This window comes from Tetrao urogallus (assembly GCF_951394365.1).
Source record: "Tetrao urogallus genome assembly, chromosome: 16".
NCBI lineage: Eukaryota > Metazoa > Chordata > Aves > Galliformes > Phasianidae > Tetrao > Tetrao urogallus.
In genome coordinates this window covers 7,393,786-7,411,834 of record NC_136829.1, presented here as the reverse complement: position 1 = coordinate 7,411,834, position 18,049 = coordinate 7,393,786, and the positions used below count along the sequence as shown (strand labels likewise).

The 18,049-nt window shown below is 41.4% G+C and overlaps 1 protein-coding gene across 1 annotated transcript in view; it reads right to left on the bottom strand.

Annotated features, from left to right (window-relative positions):
* Positions 1 to 213: 213 nt before the first annotated feature.
* The window catches only part of PHACTR3 (phosphatase and actin regulator 3), a gene marked incomplete at both ends in the record, with an annotated part of 93,687 nt that continues 75,851 nt past the window's right edge, over positions 214 to 18,049 (bottom strand). The window contains 5 exons of the mRNA XM_079543206.1: positions 214 to 337; positions 2,038 to 2,114; positions 3,105 to 3,245; positions 4,029 to 4,090; positions 8,041 to 8,096. Of these exons, the coding sequence (XP_079399332.1) occupies positions 214 to 337; positions 2,038 to 2,114; positions 3,105 to 3,245; positions 4,029 to 4,090; positions 8,041 to 8,096 (460 nt within the window). The remainder of the gene's footprint in view (positions 338 to 2,037; positions 2,115 to 3,104; positions 3,246 to 4,028; positions 4,091 to 8,040; positions 8,097 to 18,049) is intronic.

The following is an 18,049-nucleotide window of genomic DNA, read 5'->3' as shown; positions in this document are numbered from 1 at the left end:
CTAATTGTGGTAAGTTCAAAATGTCTTGTCAACGTAATACTGACTGACAGTGCGTCATGTCCATTATGTCAGAGGCCTTGGAATGGTAAAGCCTGTACATGCACATCTCCTTTTCCATGACAGACTGCAAAACAGTTTAAAACAAGTGGTAAAGGAGAGTAGTAGGTTCTTTCAAGTAGTTTTACTTCAGTCTTTTTCAGCAGCTAATCCCATTCAACAGGCCATTGCTCTTCTGGCTTCAAGGTGAAGAACATCTCTGGTGTCTCCCTCTGTATTGAAGTGCTGCAGAGTTTTCATCTGCAGTCCTCCTTTCTCATCAACATCAAGGTATCCAGGACTGAACATTAGGGAAAGATGATTCCCTGACACGTGTTCAGCAGCAATATCAAAAAGTAAGGGCAGATTCTTCTCAGAAGAAAATTTCTATGGCCTGTGAAATCTAGGACAAATAAGAGACATTTTTAAACTACTTCAACATTTAAAAAATATACAATTTAAAAAAATTCTGGTTTAGATTATTAACTTTTTAAAAATCAGTGTTCATCCTCTTTAAAGGCACGTTGACAGTATTATAGGATATTAGCAACTGTAAGCAAGTTTAATTTTCATGGACACATTTCCACATGTATGCCATGACTGCAGTGCAGTTACAGTTCTCAGGGTCCAGCCAAGCCATTCTGCAGTTATCAGGAAATGCAAATGTAAAATGTACATGGAGCTTGTTTTTGTTTTTTTTCTCCTTTAGGAATTACGCCACAGTTTTTATTGCCAGTAACATTCTTTACTGAGCCATGATCTTACTATTTTGTAAGAATAAGGCTAGTGCTTTGGAAAATAGGAGATATACTGTTAGATTAATACATGATAGTCTCACTGTCTGGAATATATATGCTCTTGCTCTGTAGGTGTGTTCTCTTAACTGAGTGCAATTGAAGTCCCGGTCAGTTGTAATACTTCAGCAGTAATTGTAAATTGTAAGTCTGTTTGCTCCAAATATCTGGACTAAATTTGAAAGTGCATCACTGTGATCTGCTTAAATTTCCCATGTAGCTCACTTAGGAGAAGGTATTTTTTAATTCTAGTCTTAACTGCACCCTCTAATTTTTTCCTGTATTCCACTCTGTCAATGCAGTGGTGTTTTGCCATATACACTGAGTCTGAGCTCTGCAGTGTAAAAGGGCTCTAAGAGTTGCATGGACACTCTAGAATTCTATCACCATAACATTCAGATTAATGTGCATTGTATTATGACTTGTGTATTTGCCTAGATCATCTTTTCATCGACCATGCCAAGCTCAATTAAGATCAGATTAACTCTAGCTCAGAAAAATGGAAATGCTGGTGTGCCTTCCAGAAAATGGGACTGCACGAAGTTCCTAAGTACAGTGTTAGGCAACTTATTTTAGCAGCAAGAGAATGCTTACAGACCTGGCAAAAGTACACTGTGCTATCAGCAAGTCCCAAAATTGTGTTTTAAGAGTAATAGGACTCACTTAACAGACATCGCAAAAATTGTACAAAGTAACTGGTTTCTATTTAAATTTTTCTGTAAGCAACAAAGTCTTTTTGCATAGAGCTTAATGGCTTCTCTCACAGTTGCTGTCTGGTGGAAAATTTCAGTGGTTTCATGAATGTTTAGACATAAATCTGTGATAGTGCTGTGATGAGGCAAGGGCAGGACTTGCCAGACGCTCAGTGGCCCAGCCACTTGGGCAGTGCCAAGAGTGCAAGCCAGTTTTCTGTCTTGCTTCTGCTTGTCTGCCACTAACTGTGCTTTTCAGAACTGCACCTTCCAGTAGCAATTGGACTGCTGTTCAAGTGATGCAAATCTACAGGCTCCATCTTCTACACCGAGTCTAGTATGTATTATGTATGGGCATTACTCCCCTGCTAATGGGGGAATCAGAGCAGTATGCAATGATATTGCATGTTCAAGTGCATTTAAATATTAAGTTTTGGGGGTTTTTGGTTGTTTTTTTTTTTTGCTGTTGTACCCTTTATTAGCAAGCAATGGAAATAAATAGCTGGAAGACTGACCTTGTCAAATGTTTACTTGATGCATGTACTTCCATTTCATTACTTTTGTATTCATTTAGCTCTTTCCGAATTGCTGCCTAGGAATTGAAAATAGAAGAGAGTTAACAAATAATTTTGTACTTATAAGCACTGTAAAATAGCAGTCTCACAAAGCAGAACATGAGTTTCATTAAGTAGAAATAATAGGTGTTGTGTACAGCAAGGCACACTATGCCAATAGGGATGCTGAATATTTAGGTTATATAGATTGCTGATGATTTTATGGATTGCTAGAGAAGAGCTAATATAGGAAAAGATAAAATATTGTTCCTTTTCTATGTAAGTCTTCTAAAGCCACTTATTACACTTCTTACTTGGGAAAATACTGGAATGAAGAACAAAGAATTTGATTTCCGCCTCTCAGACCAAAGCAGTAAGTGATCCGGCCGTGTATTTGCCATCTTATCCAGTAATTATCCTTGCATCTGCACTTGCTCTATTTGCTGCATCCCTGAAACTTCAGAACTCCTTATTCAGCAACTGTTCTAGCTGGAATCATGCTGAACTCTTTTGGTTGTATCTCAGGTACTTAAACGTGAAAATTAAATTCATGTGTAAATTAGTTATGTGGCAGGTGGACGGAGCAGAAACAATTGCTTGTTTATGCTCGTGAAAATGAAAGATCAACCAACTCCATGAGTATTCACAGGAAACGGGAGAGGAAATATTGCATGTTTCAAAACATAGTGAAGGGCATTTGCATGTCTAAGAAAAAAACTTCCAGCTGGAGGATGAATGTTAATAATGCGTGCTCACTGGAAGTGATTTTGAGTTGCAGCCTAAAGCATGAAAAAGGACTGTATCCACCTTTCCCTCCCTCCCTGCATCAATGGATAAGCTGACCTTTATAGTACTAAATAAGCATTTTTTTATAAATAGCATTTTTTATGACAGTATATAATGGTCACTGTGTTTACAGCATGTCAAATAACCATGATGTTTACAGAGGTAAAATGTCCTTGCAGAATCCAACGTGGCTTTTTACACAAGCCAAGAAGAAAGCAATAACACTTTAATTATGTCAGTACCTTATCGGCTGCTGATAGTCTTGTCCATGGTTTATCTGCTCGTCTGTCATAGTCCTGTGCTTTTGCCACTTCTACATAATCACTGAATCGAATCAGGATCTTTCTGTCTCTTAGTTCATCTACTGTAGGTCTCTGGTTAAGCTGCATTAAATAGTTTTGTAAAATAGAGCCAATATTAGTAACCAACATTTCAAGAAACTGTGCAGTATTTTCTGCTTGCCATCTTAGCTTAGTGTGCATTTATGTGTCTGAATAAAAACACCTGGGAAATTCCATGGAACCATTAAGTTCTTTAGACTATTGTTATGGGAGTAATAATTGTTTGAGTTGAGGTGTGGGCTACAGTGGCTTTATAATGGAGAAAAGATGAAAATATTTTGACCTTGAAATTTATAAATTGCATAAATTTAGAACAGGCAAAGGAATCACAATGAATTTGTTACATGTATAACGTAGGGTTTCTCTATTGCATTCAGCAGCAGATTGCACAAGGCTTTCAGGATCAGACCAGTTTGGATGTAACAGGTTATTGGCATATTTGGCTTATAGCTCCAAAAGGGTTTCCTGGGAACAGAATAACAAGATCTCAGAACACCTTAAAATGCAAAGAGAAACATATTGTGGGAGCACTTCTGGTGCTCAGCAGGGAGCCAGTCCAGCTCTGCTACAAACAACGAAGTACTGCTTTTATAGCAGTATAGTTGTGAAATATGCAGAGTACAAGCAAATACTATTTCTTCATTTAAAATGTCTATGTAAATATTCTATCAATTCTCATAGCTGAGACATGGTAGATATTCATATATTAGATACCACTATCTCAGGCACTGCTGAGGAGAAAGTACAGTGTAATAGTGACCCAGGTGACGATTCAGTGTTTTACTAGCTTTCTAAAATCTAATGGAAGGTATTGCAAGATTTTACCTTTCTTGTCAGTCTTTGTTTGATTTCCCTTCTTTCTTCCTGTTCGGTTTGATCGTTTCGTTCTACAGAGAATATAAAAAGAAAAAGGATGATTTTCTTCATGAGGAAGAACAGTAGTTTCCAAAGCAACAAGAATTACATCACATAAAAATTAGTAGCTGGCTCTTAGCTGTCCGTTTTCTTAGTTCTGTACACCTCTGGTTCTCTACCAGAAGGTACAGTCACCTCTCTGTGAGGACAAGGTACTGGTGCCAATGACAGCTTTTCCTGAGCTCTGAACTGAGTTCTGATTTCATAAGCCAACATTTAGATTTAAGCAGCCACACCAACTCTCAAATTGCATGAACTAGAAATAAAATCTAAACATTCCATAGTTAATCATCATTTTTTTGTATTCTCTGCTGTGCTGGAGCCATTATGTTGCAGTAGATGCTGAAAAGACTTACTGCAGGAGCTTCAGGGAAAGTAATGTTCTGTCCTGTATAACCTTAATTCTCAGGCTACATCTTTAGATGGTCACACTGGCACAGTAGCTATCTTTGACTTGCATGCTTTTTGTCTGTGCCACTAATATCCGAACCTCTTTATCCTCACAAGTTTTCTTTTGTAGCATTCCATTCTAACCTAAGCCAGCTAGCTTTTGTGTGTTGTGCCTATTAGCATTCAAGCCGTGACAACTCCTACACACTGGGTCTAAAAATAAACACTGTGTGAAATATATCCTTTGCCTTGGGATACGAGGTAATGGCATTTCTATTTCCAGTACTATCTGTTACTAAATTGAGGCATGAGCCTGTGACCTGAACAAAGCTGGAGACCTAGAGAAAAATGTTTAACCACTCTGGGATTCTCTAGTTTATTATACTCCCAGTATTAAAAATAATGTGTGTGCTTTAACTTGCCTTAAAAAGACACTAGCAGTGCAGATGAGTTTCCAAAATATTTTTTGTAATGAAGGACTCTGTATTTTTACACTCATTTGATTACAAAGAAATGCCAGCATATGTATCAGCACAGAGTAACGTAGCAGCGCACAGCCACAACTGGCTGTAGCAGAAATGTAAATCATATGAATATAAAATATTGTAACATGCCATATTAAAATTCAGTGGCAAGGCAATAAAAAGAGACTAGAGCAACCAAAATCAGTGCTGTCTCAGGGACTAGAACCGGTTTAAGTGTGAAATGCCTGAGAGGAGAATGCCTTAAAAACTAGATTGTATTCTCAGATACAGAAATTTTTGCAAGGATTTATTAATATGCTTAACTACACTTTAATTCACTCATTTTAGAGTATTATATATTTTCATATCTAGATATTTCTACTAAAAGACAATAATTTTCTGTGGCGTGGTGCCTTTTAACATATCACAGTCAGAGATGCACTGAGAGAATTCCAAAATAAAAAATATAAATTTCTGACTGGAAAATTCATTTTCACATTTGAATATACAAAACATTAGATAGTGACCCTTTCCTGTGATACATTCAGACATGCTCAGTGCTTATTCCCAGCTCCAAGAAAATGCCAAATGTGAAAACATGAGAAATAATTCATCTGGAAAATACAAAGCAAGATAAGATAGGAACTGCTAGCAAAGGCAATACAAAATTCAAGCATTACTACAGAGACAAACAACAAACCAGAGAGGTTTTCCCTATCAGCATCACTCTGCCCACACATAGCTACACTCATTAGGGAGGGCTGACTTTATAAATCTCAGTAGGGAGATGCTCCCAATTATGAAGTGACACGTGTCGTACTGTAATTCACTTCTTCTGCTCTGTGAGTTATGTGGGGAATTCTTAGCTGTGCATGACACTGAAACAATTCCTGGTGATAAGAATGAACTGGGCATTTAAGAGATGCTGCGTTCTTGAATATCAGTGTCAGCTCTCTGCTGAGTCCAAGAACGTGTAAACACCTGGGTCTTGATTTTAGTTGTGATGGTAAACCAGCAATATTTCTATCATTGAAGCAAAGGATGTAGAAGTTCAGCAAAATTGTAAGACAGTATTGGCTTTACATTTTCCTTAGCAGAGTGTGTTACTAAGAGATGCTAGGAAACTCATGAGTCAACTGTACAAACCCTTACAAACTGCAGGATGCTGTAGTGATTTCACTGAAGAGTATTTATGTTGCTACACCTTTGCACGTCAGACCAGGTGTTTAAAAACCACAAGAATTTCTATATTCACACTACTATCAGGAAAGTTTGCAAATTTCCACATTCACTCACAACTGAGCCTAGAGTTGTATCTATCCAGCCTTTAAGATTACTGCTGTCACAGCTTAGTGATAACTTCAGTTCTTGACAGGTTCTTAACTTTTTATATAATGGAACAGGTAACTGGAATAGAAGTGACTGTGATCACACAAAAATCTGTATAAAGCCTGAGCAACTGAACTGAAGTCAATGGATTTGCTTCATGTCAGGAGCTCCTTTAAATGGGATACAAATCTAGACCAGTATGTTTAGCCAGCATTCAGGAAATATCTTTAATTCTGCTTTATCTTCTTTCTGCTTTATCTCTCTCTAAGCTCATTATATGAATGTATTCAAACTTTTATTATCAAAGCTTGTCAGTTTAACCCAGATTAAGGATGTAACCAGCATTCTTCAAAAACTAAACATAAAGGAAAGATTTTTTTGATAAAGATCAGCCCTGCCTTAAGGAACTAAATAAATAAAAAGAAAAATCACCTAAAAACAGATGTTAAAGGGGATCTGAGGCACTGACTCTTGAGAATCTGGTTCCACATTTCAGAATCTTGCGTTAATGTTTTTTTTCTTATCTCTCGTGTAGCTGACAGGTAAATTTAGGCCAAGTTCATCCATTCACATTTTCAAAGAATGCACTGTTTCTCATTTAGCTATGTACATTTGCATCCAATCTAAGCATGCACAGTGTATGCTCTGGAAGAGTACTGAAAATATAAGTTGACCGTGGAATCCCTTTATGTCAAAAGTGAAATGAAATCTACAATAACTTCAATAGCAACTGCATAAGTTTTTCCTTTAAACTAGGAAAGTTCCGAGACATTGAATTTTAGGTAACAAAATGTGGGTAACTTTTTTTTCTTAAGAACTGCAATCACATGGAAAATAAAATATGAATTAAATACCAAAGGCAACATTGTTTCTATGACATACACCACACAGTCATATTACATGTGGCCATATAGATGTTTTATTCATGTTTAATGAGAAGCAAACCATTATCGCATCATTCCATCATTCTGCTATCAGGGTGTTGTGCTGTTTGTTTGCTTTTTACTTTCAACACTAACTAAACCATAAAAATAACAGAAGCAATATTCCTTTCCTTCTAGCAGGTAGCTTCTCTCATTCTCCTATCTCAGACCCCATCACAGAGAGAATTTCAGAGCTCTTTCTCCATCTAGATCAGAGGATTCCCAAAGCATTTATCACCTGTTTGATCCCTTGGCTGCAACACCAATCTTTAGGAAAAGAGTTTTGAGTTTCTGCCCTGTGTTTATTTGAAAGACATTGAGCAACATTCTCCTGTAGCAGTATTTATAATAGGCCTGGAATTCTCCCTCTATAATTGTTAATATCTCAGAATGGTAGTTCTCTGACTCGTCTTTGGAAATGTCCTCACACCTTTGCAAGGATGCTTTGTCCTCTCCCCTTTAGCCAAGACAGTCAATGGCTTCAAAAATGGCAGTTTGTGTGTCATTGACTGCGTGACGCCTGGATGCTACTCCCCTCTCAGACACCCATAGCAGTGTGTTCACAATATACCTTATTTCAAAGCTGGAATTTAAGCAAGTCTCTCTTTTCTGTGCTAAATTGCATGTGTAAATTCTCATTTAGCAAAGTGTAAATTCTCATTTCTGCAATATTTGAAACACAGAGCATGTTAAACATGAAAACTTTTAGGTACAGAAAATAATCCCAGTAAATTAATATGTGAAAAGAATATGTTGCACAGATATAATTGCTGGTTTCAGCAAATGTATAAAATATTTTAAGAAGAAAGTACTCACGTTTAAGTATATTTCTTCTTTCTAGCTCCTCAACAGCAGGTCTTTGGCTGAGTCGCCTGCGGAAAAACACCAAAATGACATTTTGTACCATGCCTGTTCTTTGGAAAGTCTGCAGGATTCCAAGTTCTGGTTTGTGTTTTCCTTGTGTGTGTTTATGGGTAGGAGGAGAACACAAAATCCTTCTCCAGGACTGAAGGAGAAAAGAAAAAGAAAATCCCAAACCCAAGATTCTGGTACCAGAAAGCCTTCTTGTATAATTTTTTGCCAAATGCAAAGCCAGCTATGCAGGTAGAAGTTCTCCTCTAGTTTGCACTGCTGTTGGTGGAATGCTTCCTCATGACATGCATCCTTTTCACCACACTTTCCAGACAGTCAGATGGAATCAGTGCCCTCCAACGGTTAAATTCACTCTTGAGAGAGAGGGTTAAGGTAGTTTTCAAAGGAGTTTCACAGTCATCTTCTGTAGCTGTTGCTGCTTCTACCTTTTAATCTCTGTAGCAGCGGGCTTCCTTTTTTTCTAGTAACACCAGTGATGCATTCTGACAAATGCAGACTTGCCAGAAATAAAGCTTTCCTGTGGTTTACTGACTACACATCTAACAGACCAATCCAGCAGCTCTCCTCCTGCCTACTGAATAAAATTCGTGTGCTGCTCACTGCCTCATGCTGTCTGAACGGAGTGTCTTGTGCAGTTTCACCTCCCCTTTCTGTAGTGCTGCTTCAGGATTGAGTCTTCAAATCATATGATCAGTGCCATAGCGATTTTGTTCTGCATAGTAAATGAGATTTCCCCACGAGACACTGCCAATATCTGCAGAGAATCTCAGGTAATGGAAGCCCTCCCCTAGGCAGACAGATACATACTGCATTTGCATTTGCCAGCGTTCAAGCAATAATCCAGCAAACAGATCAGAAGCAGTTTACGATGCTTCCTGATCTGTGCTCTGGCAGCATCAGGGATTCTCATTGTCTCCTCTGTGGCAGGTGTTACCAAGCCAGAGACTGAAGTTACAGACAAAGCAATACAGCAGGGACCACACTGCAAACCATGGTTGCAGCAATTATCCCTTAACTGTGCACGGGAAATAAAGGAATGATGATAAAGTGATGCTATACCAAGATCTGTATCTTACCAAATATAAAGGAAATGCAAAAAAAAAAAAAAAAAAAAAAAAAAAAAAAAAAAAAAAAATTAAAAAAAAATTTTTTTTGCTTTATCAGATTTATCAGATTGCTCTGATAAAGAGCAAGCATCTAATTCAAATTTCTCCTTGTTTCCTGAGCCTGACCAAATACACCTTTGTATTCAGCTCTGTGTTCATATGTTATAAGACCAACAGCACAGAATACGAATGCCACTCCTTATCCTTTTCTAATTCCCCTGCAATCACTGCAAAGGCCAAATTCTGTTCTCATCTTTGGCAACAGGGATGCATCACAACTCTACCAGGCTTACACCAGCAGAAATCTTACATCGTGAGTACAACTACTTCCGGACACCTGCAACCTAACGCTCATTCTTCCCACCTCACTCAGATTTTTCTCTAGGTCTCTGGATTTCTCTTCAGAGCAATGAGCTGGATATTACAGCACTGGAATCTGCAATAATCCAAACTGAAACAGAAATTACACTGAAATGCTCCACTGAAAGGTTTAAAAGTGTATCTCTAATCTGTTACCTCTTCACTCCTCCCTCATTTTCCTTAATGTCTCAGAAGTTATGCAGCTCTGGCTAGGTTTGTTTGAAGGAGATCAGTGCGCGTTTTATGCTGTAACTCAGGGAAGAGTGACTTACTCGCATGCTGGTCACATGCCTGCCTATCAAGCTATTCCTAATTACAGCCCTTCCATGCAAGATCCACAGATTCTCCAAGAATCTTCCATCAGAATTCTGAGACCCTCTTTAAACTGAGGGATTAAAAGCCTAATGGAGAATGATCAAAGCACGAGAAGTATGAGAATAGATATGTAAGTGAAAGCTCTGTGTATTTGTACATATATTGTTATTGTATTTATATTGGTTCATCATTTAAAGGCCTGTTTCCTTCTTGACTTTGATAAATACATGGTGGGTGTCCAGAGATAATGTTATTTCTGTGCACAACTTCAGCTTTACCCCAAGGAAAGGAAAAGATGCAGATACACACAGACAAAAATATACGCGTGCACCATACAATATTGCATTTTTGTGTGAATTTTTCAGAGATGTGAACAGCACTTTCAAGCTTTTATCACAGCCATAAAACCAGGAATGGACTTTTCTATCAGGGAAAGTGGGGACACGGTGAAAACACACCTGAAGTCATGATGTAATAACAAAGAGGCAACACTGCTGACATCTGTTGCTGCTGAGATGCAATGGCTTCTTGTATCTACCTGTTACATCAATATTTCTGTTCAGAAGGTGCCTCCAGCTGCTGTAAAACCCCTTCCATCTGCTTTACCTGCCATGAATGCTGCACTGCAGCCAGCCCCAGCTGGTTCCCAGACAAAATGCAGGGAAATGGTGAAGGCAAAGAGCCGTGGATCCTGCACCAGGGGCTGCTGACTGTGCTCAGGGGAAGCAGCTGTGAGCACAACTCAGACAGGTGAGGGCTGGAGGGACCACACGTCTCTGCTGAGCTGCACTGGAGTACAACAGGCACTGTGCGGCTCACTGTGCTCTCCTGTGTTCCATGTGCTGTGTTGCATTTTGGTTTTAATGTTAATTATTTCTCCAAAGTTGTTAAAACACAAAATTCCACCACTCTGCAGTGTCCCCTTTGCAGTGAGCTCAGGGCCCCCCTCACAGCCACACTGCCACGTTGGAAGTGGGCAGCCTGGCCCTGGGAAATGGCATCCTGCTCTCCTCTTCCCTTCGTTTGAGAGCAGGCCGTAAGGCAGGTGCTGAGAGAGACTGACTCCAGAGAGGGGATGCTCAAATCTCTTGCAGTTTAAAAAAAGGGAAACTCTGGCAGTATTATGGTTATTGGAAGTCTTTGTACTGCAGCCAGTGCGTGATCCCAGAGGATGAAGCAGGCACGGGACACAAAGGAGACTCCACAAAAGCTAAGTACCAAACTCCCAGTGGACTCTACATGATCTCCCCAAGCTTTGCACAAAGCGAATGCTGGAGCACAGAGCTGCAGGCCATTTCAGAGCATAGTGCTGATTTGTTTCCTGGGAGTTTAGCAAAGCACATGCACCTGGGGATAGGCGGCTGCAGGGCTCCTGCCCCTCCTGCCCTCCCCCAGCCTGGCCCCCCAGCTCTGGGGGTAGGAGCAGTGCAGAAGTCTGAAGGGAACCTCTGGTGTGGATGTGAAACAAGCACAGATGAGGATGGGTGAGTCCTGTACTTTCTATTTCTATCATGTTTTCATGTGGGGAACTTTAACCCTGGTGTGGCTTGGCCCACCTCTGTGAGGTAACTGCAGGCTGCTGGGAGCTCTAATGGAGCACACCGCCTCTGTGCCTTCACAGTAGTGCTTTCTTTTCAAGTGAATTAAGCTTAGATATGCATTTTCTGGTACTGAAAAGTGTTTTGTTTCTGGTTAATAGTGCTGTATTCTTGGGAGACACTGAGGTCCAGGTTTGGGGTTTTTCTGAATTGTCTGCTGAGGCACAAGTGTTCCCTCTGGGCAGCTCCACACAGGCAGCCATCTCTGCAGCTTGAGGGCTCTCAAGTAACTTGCAGGCAAATTCTGTCTCTGTCCATCCTGTGGATGCCACATTGCACACAATGTAAATGTCTGTTATGGATACTGCTATGTTTTGCATTAGCTTCAGGAATTCGCTTCTCCTTCTTCCTCCCCCCCACCCCAATTTACACAAAAACGTGCCAAGGGCTGAAGGAAGCAGAGCTGAATCCGCAGTGCCTCAGCTGAGGTGGCTGCAGCTGCCTCACAGAAAGCACGCAGGGCTGGAGGCGCTGATGTTGCTTCCTTGTGAATGTGGTTCAAAGTTTGCAGTGTACATGTCAGCAATGCTACAAATCTGGGTAGAGATCAAAAGGTTGAATCAAAGGATTCAGAATCTGAATGTTTTGTCCCAATGAATGATAGAGTAGTTGCCATAAATTTGGGGGCTGTGTGTGACCAGCCCTTTGAGCTGAGAAGAGTGACAAAGCTTACGCGTTACTGTTGCTCTGTGCAAAACAAATTTAAGCCTTCAAGTTTGGAACCAGTTCTGGGGAGTATTCTCAGTTCTTTTTCAGAATGTTTTCCTCAGTTAACTGCTTGAAAAGACAAATGGATTAATGTATTATGCATATGTGTACTCCCATATCTTGTGCAGTGCATCACCTGGGTGATGGGAGCAGCTCTGTCAGCTGTGCCTGGCTCTGAGTGCTGCCTGCAGGTGAGCCCACGTGTGCTCCTGCTGTCAGAGCACCTCGGGTGCTGAGAATCTGCATGTGGTTTCAGGATATTTGTTTCCTCCATGCAGCATGCACATGGGAATGCTGTGAGGTTCATGGATGCTCAGTGCTGGCTCTGAAAGGGGCAATAAATGTACTCGTGTCTGACTGTTTCCCTTGATGCACATGTGCAGTGCATAGCTGTGGCAAACAGGCTGGCTGGGAGATAACGAGCCCGGCCTGCTGACCTGAGGAGTGGGAAAGTCTCACTTGGCAGGTCTGCTGCAGCCCTCCTTTGCAGGAACTGATTTGAAGTGCCTCTGTGTAACGTGTCGGACACGTGCATGGGTACAGATGCTGGACTTGGCTTCCAGGGGAAAACCACTAACTGCTCATCCCCTCCAGAGTAAGGTCACATGTCCTGAGCCCAATGACTCTCACACGTGTCTGTGAATGATGATCAATATTTACTTTGCACAGTCAGATTCTCCTTCATGTTCAGAGAAACTGATGTCTTTTAGCGCCAGCATTACACAAGGTTGGTGATATTGGAGTGTTACAGGTGACTGAATCCTCAGCAGTGTGAGGATGTGCGTATCACTTGGATCCTAGGGTCTGCTATCAGATGGGCAATGCATCAATATCTCTTACAAGCAGGAGAGTGCCAAGTTCTCTGTCCTCGTAGTTAACCTTAGCAATATCTTTTGTCCGTTATGAGAACTGCAGCTCAGCAAAGCCACAGTGAGGTGTGTCACTGGTGCATTTGCAGATTTGGGTGCAGAACAGCTGAGGAAAGACAAACGGGCAACAGGTACAGCCCACCCATCTGTGCATGGGGCTGTGCTCGGTGCCAGTCCACCCTTCCCAGCTCCTCTTGCCAGTTTGTGGAGCCTCAGCTGTCTGCAGACCCTGTAGACATTTAGCAGAATGTTCAAGAAGCTTCTGTTGTTGGGGTTTCTTATCTGTCCTCCAAATGTGCTTCATTGTTTCACAAGTGTATTTCTGCGTAGTGTAAATCTTCATGATTTAATTGTCAAAAAATGAATTTCTTTCATCTTCATAGCTGAAGCCAAAACACGCGCTTTGGAATCCCTTTTCTGCTTGTCCTTATTTAGGGCCACATGCATCTGATAATCTCCTACAGAGCAGGGGGGAGGGGGGGCTCACACGTGCATTTGCCCGTGGGCTCTGCACTAACAAGCACACAATCAATCCAGCCACCAGTAAGTGAGCTGTAGCCAGCAGCAATCACATGGATTGTCTCTTGTGGCAGGTAGTTCTGCAGAAAGAGTCATGAGGTTTTGCAAGGGGTGGTGGGTGAGGATCCCTCTCACAGCAGAGCCCAACCAGGAAATGGGCTCAGGGAGGAGAAATGGGAGTTGTCCTGTGCCGTCTGCTCATGAAGCTACCTGTGCCTGCTTCCCATCAGGGGAGAGGCTCTGTCTCTTAAATTGGCATCTCTATTATCAGAACATCATGTTCAATTCAACGAGAAATTTATTTTCATCCTTCCCATAAGCGGCTGTGAGGAAGATGTGTGCCAGGGCTTTGAATCACCCACGCGCTGAGCGGTGGCAGTGCAGTGCTGCCTGCAGAGTACAATTATGGGTAGTAGTAAATCCTTGGTAGGAGGGACTTTGCCTTTTACAGACTTTGTTCTGTACAAAATTAGAAGGCAGGCAGTGAAACACAAACTTGTTTCAACCTCAAGGCAGTTTTGGAGCACATACAAAGTGGTAGCTGTGTTGTGCCAGCAACAGTAGTTGCCATTCTCTGATAGTAGGAGGCTGAAGAGCAATATGAAAATGGGGACTTGGTATGGTCAATTCAGCAGGTTGCATGCCAAAGCTTTACTGCTTTAAAATTGCCTGATATTTGTGTCTATTTTTCCCCCAAGCTGTTTTTTACATTAAAAAAAAAAACAAAATAAAATGCTTTTAGTTACCCAAAAGGAGATGCTGGATAAATTTAATGGCCACATATTTTGCCTTAATTATGCATCTTATTTATTTGGCTTTCAGTTCTGTTCAGATTTTCAAGGCTGCAAATCAGCAAAAGTTCAGTTAATTATGTTGGCCCTCAGCTCTCAGCCAATTACAGTTGTCCATCATTATATTTTCTATAATAAACACACTGTGCTGAGTAGTTTGGATTTCAGTGGGAATGAAAACTACATACTTTCCTGGCATGACTCCTGTACTGAGATCCTGGTAATGCCCCAAAGGACCTGCATCCTTGTGACAGCCTTACTATTGCACAGTGCAGCTTAGTGATGAGCACAGAGCCAGTGCCTAATTGCGTGAGAGGATTCTGATGGACAAGCCTCTACAGTAATCACTGCTTTCACTGCCTGTGAAAGTCCTGCAGCATTTGACCTTTGGTTGCATGCTTGTTTTCTTTTGGAGGTGTGAGAAGAAAGGCCAAACACAGGTGGAGTGCAGAGCCAGTCTTACGGCTCAAAGGCCTGCTGCAATGTCAGGTGAAGATGCTGAGCATCCTTCCCTCACCTTCTGGAAGCTTTTGCTCTAGTACCTCTCTCAATCTTCACTTGAGGACTCTTGGAGGATGTTGTGCTATGTTCCAGGGCTGATGTAAGAGTTTCAATTTTAAGCTGTTATTTAATAAATAACATGGCTTAGTTCTGTTGTGAATGTAATATTTCAGAGCAGGAATCGCTTTTTCTCCCTTCCACCTGCTTTTCTCATTGGTCTAAGGGAGCTGCTAGATAGTGGTTCTGTCCTGTTTGTAACACAATTACAACATCTAGTCGTTAGGGTGATGAAATTACCCTATTTTTATTCAGCTGAAGACACCCTGCGAGGCTGTAGTTAGAGCATCTCTTTTCGTAGCAATGTCACTGTGAGCCACACTGCCACTCACTGCTGCCTCTCCTTTGCCATGCAGCTGGACAAGGAAAAGGTTTGGGGAATGCATTCAAGCTAAAAATAGCTCAGCAAGAAAAACTGCTGAAAGAACATGTTCTTCATATCACAGCTCGAGTGGTGCAGGCTGCCTCTGCAACTCTGTGCTGGAGGCTGATGAGGGCTCAAGGCTGTGTGTACTAAAACATACATTGAAGGGTCTTCCGACTGAAATCACATACTGGTTATGATCTAGGTCACATTGTGCAGGTCACTGAAGAAGGTGAATAGTGTTTCATTGCAAAGCAATAGACTTCTGATTTTCTTTTTTTCTAAAGGAGTGAAACTCTGGAGCCCTGTGTTCCCACAGAAAATAAATAAGAATATTGCGTATCTCAGACAGGCAAATTGAGAACATTGTGGGTTGGATACTAGAGGACAAGCAAACAAAGGAATTATATAAATCCCAGAGGTTTCTCTCTATCCCATTATGTGTCTATTAGTATTTATTTTACTTGAAATAAAGACATCTGGCATGGCCAAAGTGATACTGAAATCAACTCTGGTACTGCTTGTGCAACAGTGGGGAGCCTGCAAATTGATCAGTAGTAGACCAGAAGCAAATCTTAGCCCTGCAGTAGGGCCCATGGTTTTACTAAGACCTTCTTATATTCCTAGTGGGACAGATATGTACTTCCTGGGTGCTTGCTGGGTAATTATATGTTTTAAAACCTATTTTTTTCCTTCTTCTTTCACTTCACTGGGTAAACACTGCCTAATACAATGCTTGTGCTTGAAATCCTCTAGAGAGAATGAGGCTGGATTGCCAGCCATCCCTGAGCCCTGCAAGAAATGAGGTGTCTGTAGGCTCATGCCTTTCCATCCTGCACAGCCAGGAATGCAATCTCGGCCACTATGGTCAGAAGGAACAGTGACAGGAGGCCCAAATGTCAGAATACATGTCAGTTTGAACTGTAGCACAGGCTGCATTTCAGAATTCACCAAACAGGGCTACTGCATGTGAAAGGAAGTGTTCCAAAACGCTGTGAATTCATCTGGGATGCTCCCTGTTAAAAGGATCCTGCAATGCTGTCCACTTAGCATACAAACAGTTACTCCTATAAACAGATGCCACTGCAGTGTACTGCTGGGATTTGGGTCACTGGAAGGACCCACAGCTGGATTTGCAGAGAGCAGATAGAAATGCTGGTAGGCATCGCTTACAGCTTGCCTTGGCCAACTATATGTAAATTCCTATCCACATCTTCATTTAAAGCAAAATAATTTGAGAATAGTGATTCTTGCCATGGATAAAAGCGGTTGAGAATTTCCCCATGCACTGTGAGCTCTGCAGAATCTACTTCTCTGCTCCCACTAACCTGTGTTTTTATATACAGGGACCCTTTGGCAGTCTGCAAACGCAGTGAAGTAACAGATAAAGATCTGCAGTATATTGGCCTTTGCAAGGTGTTGCTTAAAGCGACAGCAAGAATTTTCTCCAGAGCTGTTCCTTTCGATCTCTGTGAGCCTCCTAACCTGGCAGCTTGGAATGGAGAGGGCATGCCACTGTGCTTTGCAAACTGGTTGTAATGTCAGGCTTTGTGCCAAGGGATAGCTTTCTTAATCCCTGAACTGAATCAAGGAAATCGCAGTGCTGTCTTGGCTTTGTGTAATCCCCAAAGAAAAAAAACTGAAGTGACAGTGATTCCTAAATCTGCAAATGCTCCTGGGATGGACAGACCCTGCTGGGACCATGTCTGTGGCTGCACACCTGCTGTCAAATGGCACAGATCTCTCTGCGAGCGCTCTCCCTGGCAACGCAAGCCCTTCCTAGTTCTCTCCTGTCACTCACCCACGCAGCATCTCCAAGCGGTTGGGATATCCCTGCCTGCAGATAGCATATCAATAGCGTATCGCCATCTGTTGCACTGCTTGCTGTTTCTGTCGTACATGCTATTGTTAGCGCAGCATTTTCCAGCTCAGAGCTAGACCTGCAGCTTGCTGTCCTGTCATTAGCCAAGGCTGGCCTGAGCCCTGCAGCCTTTGCCCATAGAATGTTTAGAATCTGTTCACTGCACTGAATTTTAATTTTATTTTTTTTCAATTTTATTTGAATCTTTTTTTTATTTTTTTCTCCCTAAAATCTCTGCGAAGGTTATCCATTCATTTTCAGTACTTAGGAAATAGAGGTTCATAAATTGAATAAAATATAATAATTTAATTATGTAACATTTCACACTGACCCAAGCATTTGGTTTTGACATTTCTTTTATGATTTGTTGTAGCACAACATGAGCTGTATTTTACTGTCAGTGCAAGGCTACAGCAGAAAGCCTTTGGAAGGTCTCTGCTCCTGAAAAAGGATTCATGCATACCACACCTGTGCTGCCCTAGAGTTGCTTGGTCAGCTGAGTGTTTGCTAGGAGCTGCTGGAACCAAGCAGAGGAATGCCAGGTGGCAGTGACTTTCCAAAAAAGCTAGGAAGGGCCTTCTCTGTGCACAAATGACCTCCACACAGATTTTCTGGGCCTTTTTGGCTTATTTTTTTTCACTGTAGTTGATGGAATGTTGCATTTGAACCTTCAGTGTGCCAGCAAGTCCCTGCCTACCCTGCCCTCGTCATCCCCATGGAGCTAAAGCTGGCATTTCCACACACTGTTATCTTTTTCCCTCAGGTTGTACAAGCTGCAAAGAGATTATTTTAAGTGTAATAACATGGCATCTATCAGTACAACTTCCTGTACAACATTAGCAGTGGTTTATCTCATCTTCTCTTGAAAGGGAGGATCCTTCCTGTTGGGTGGTATTTCTAAAT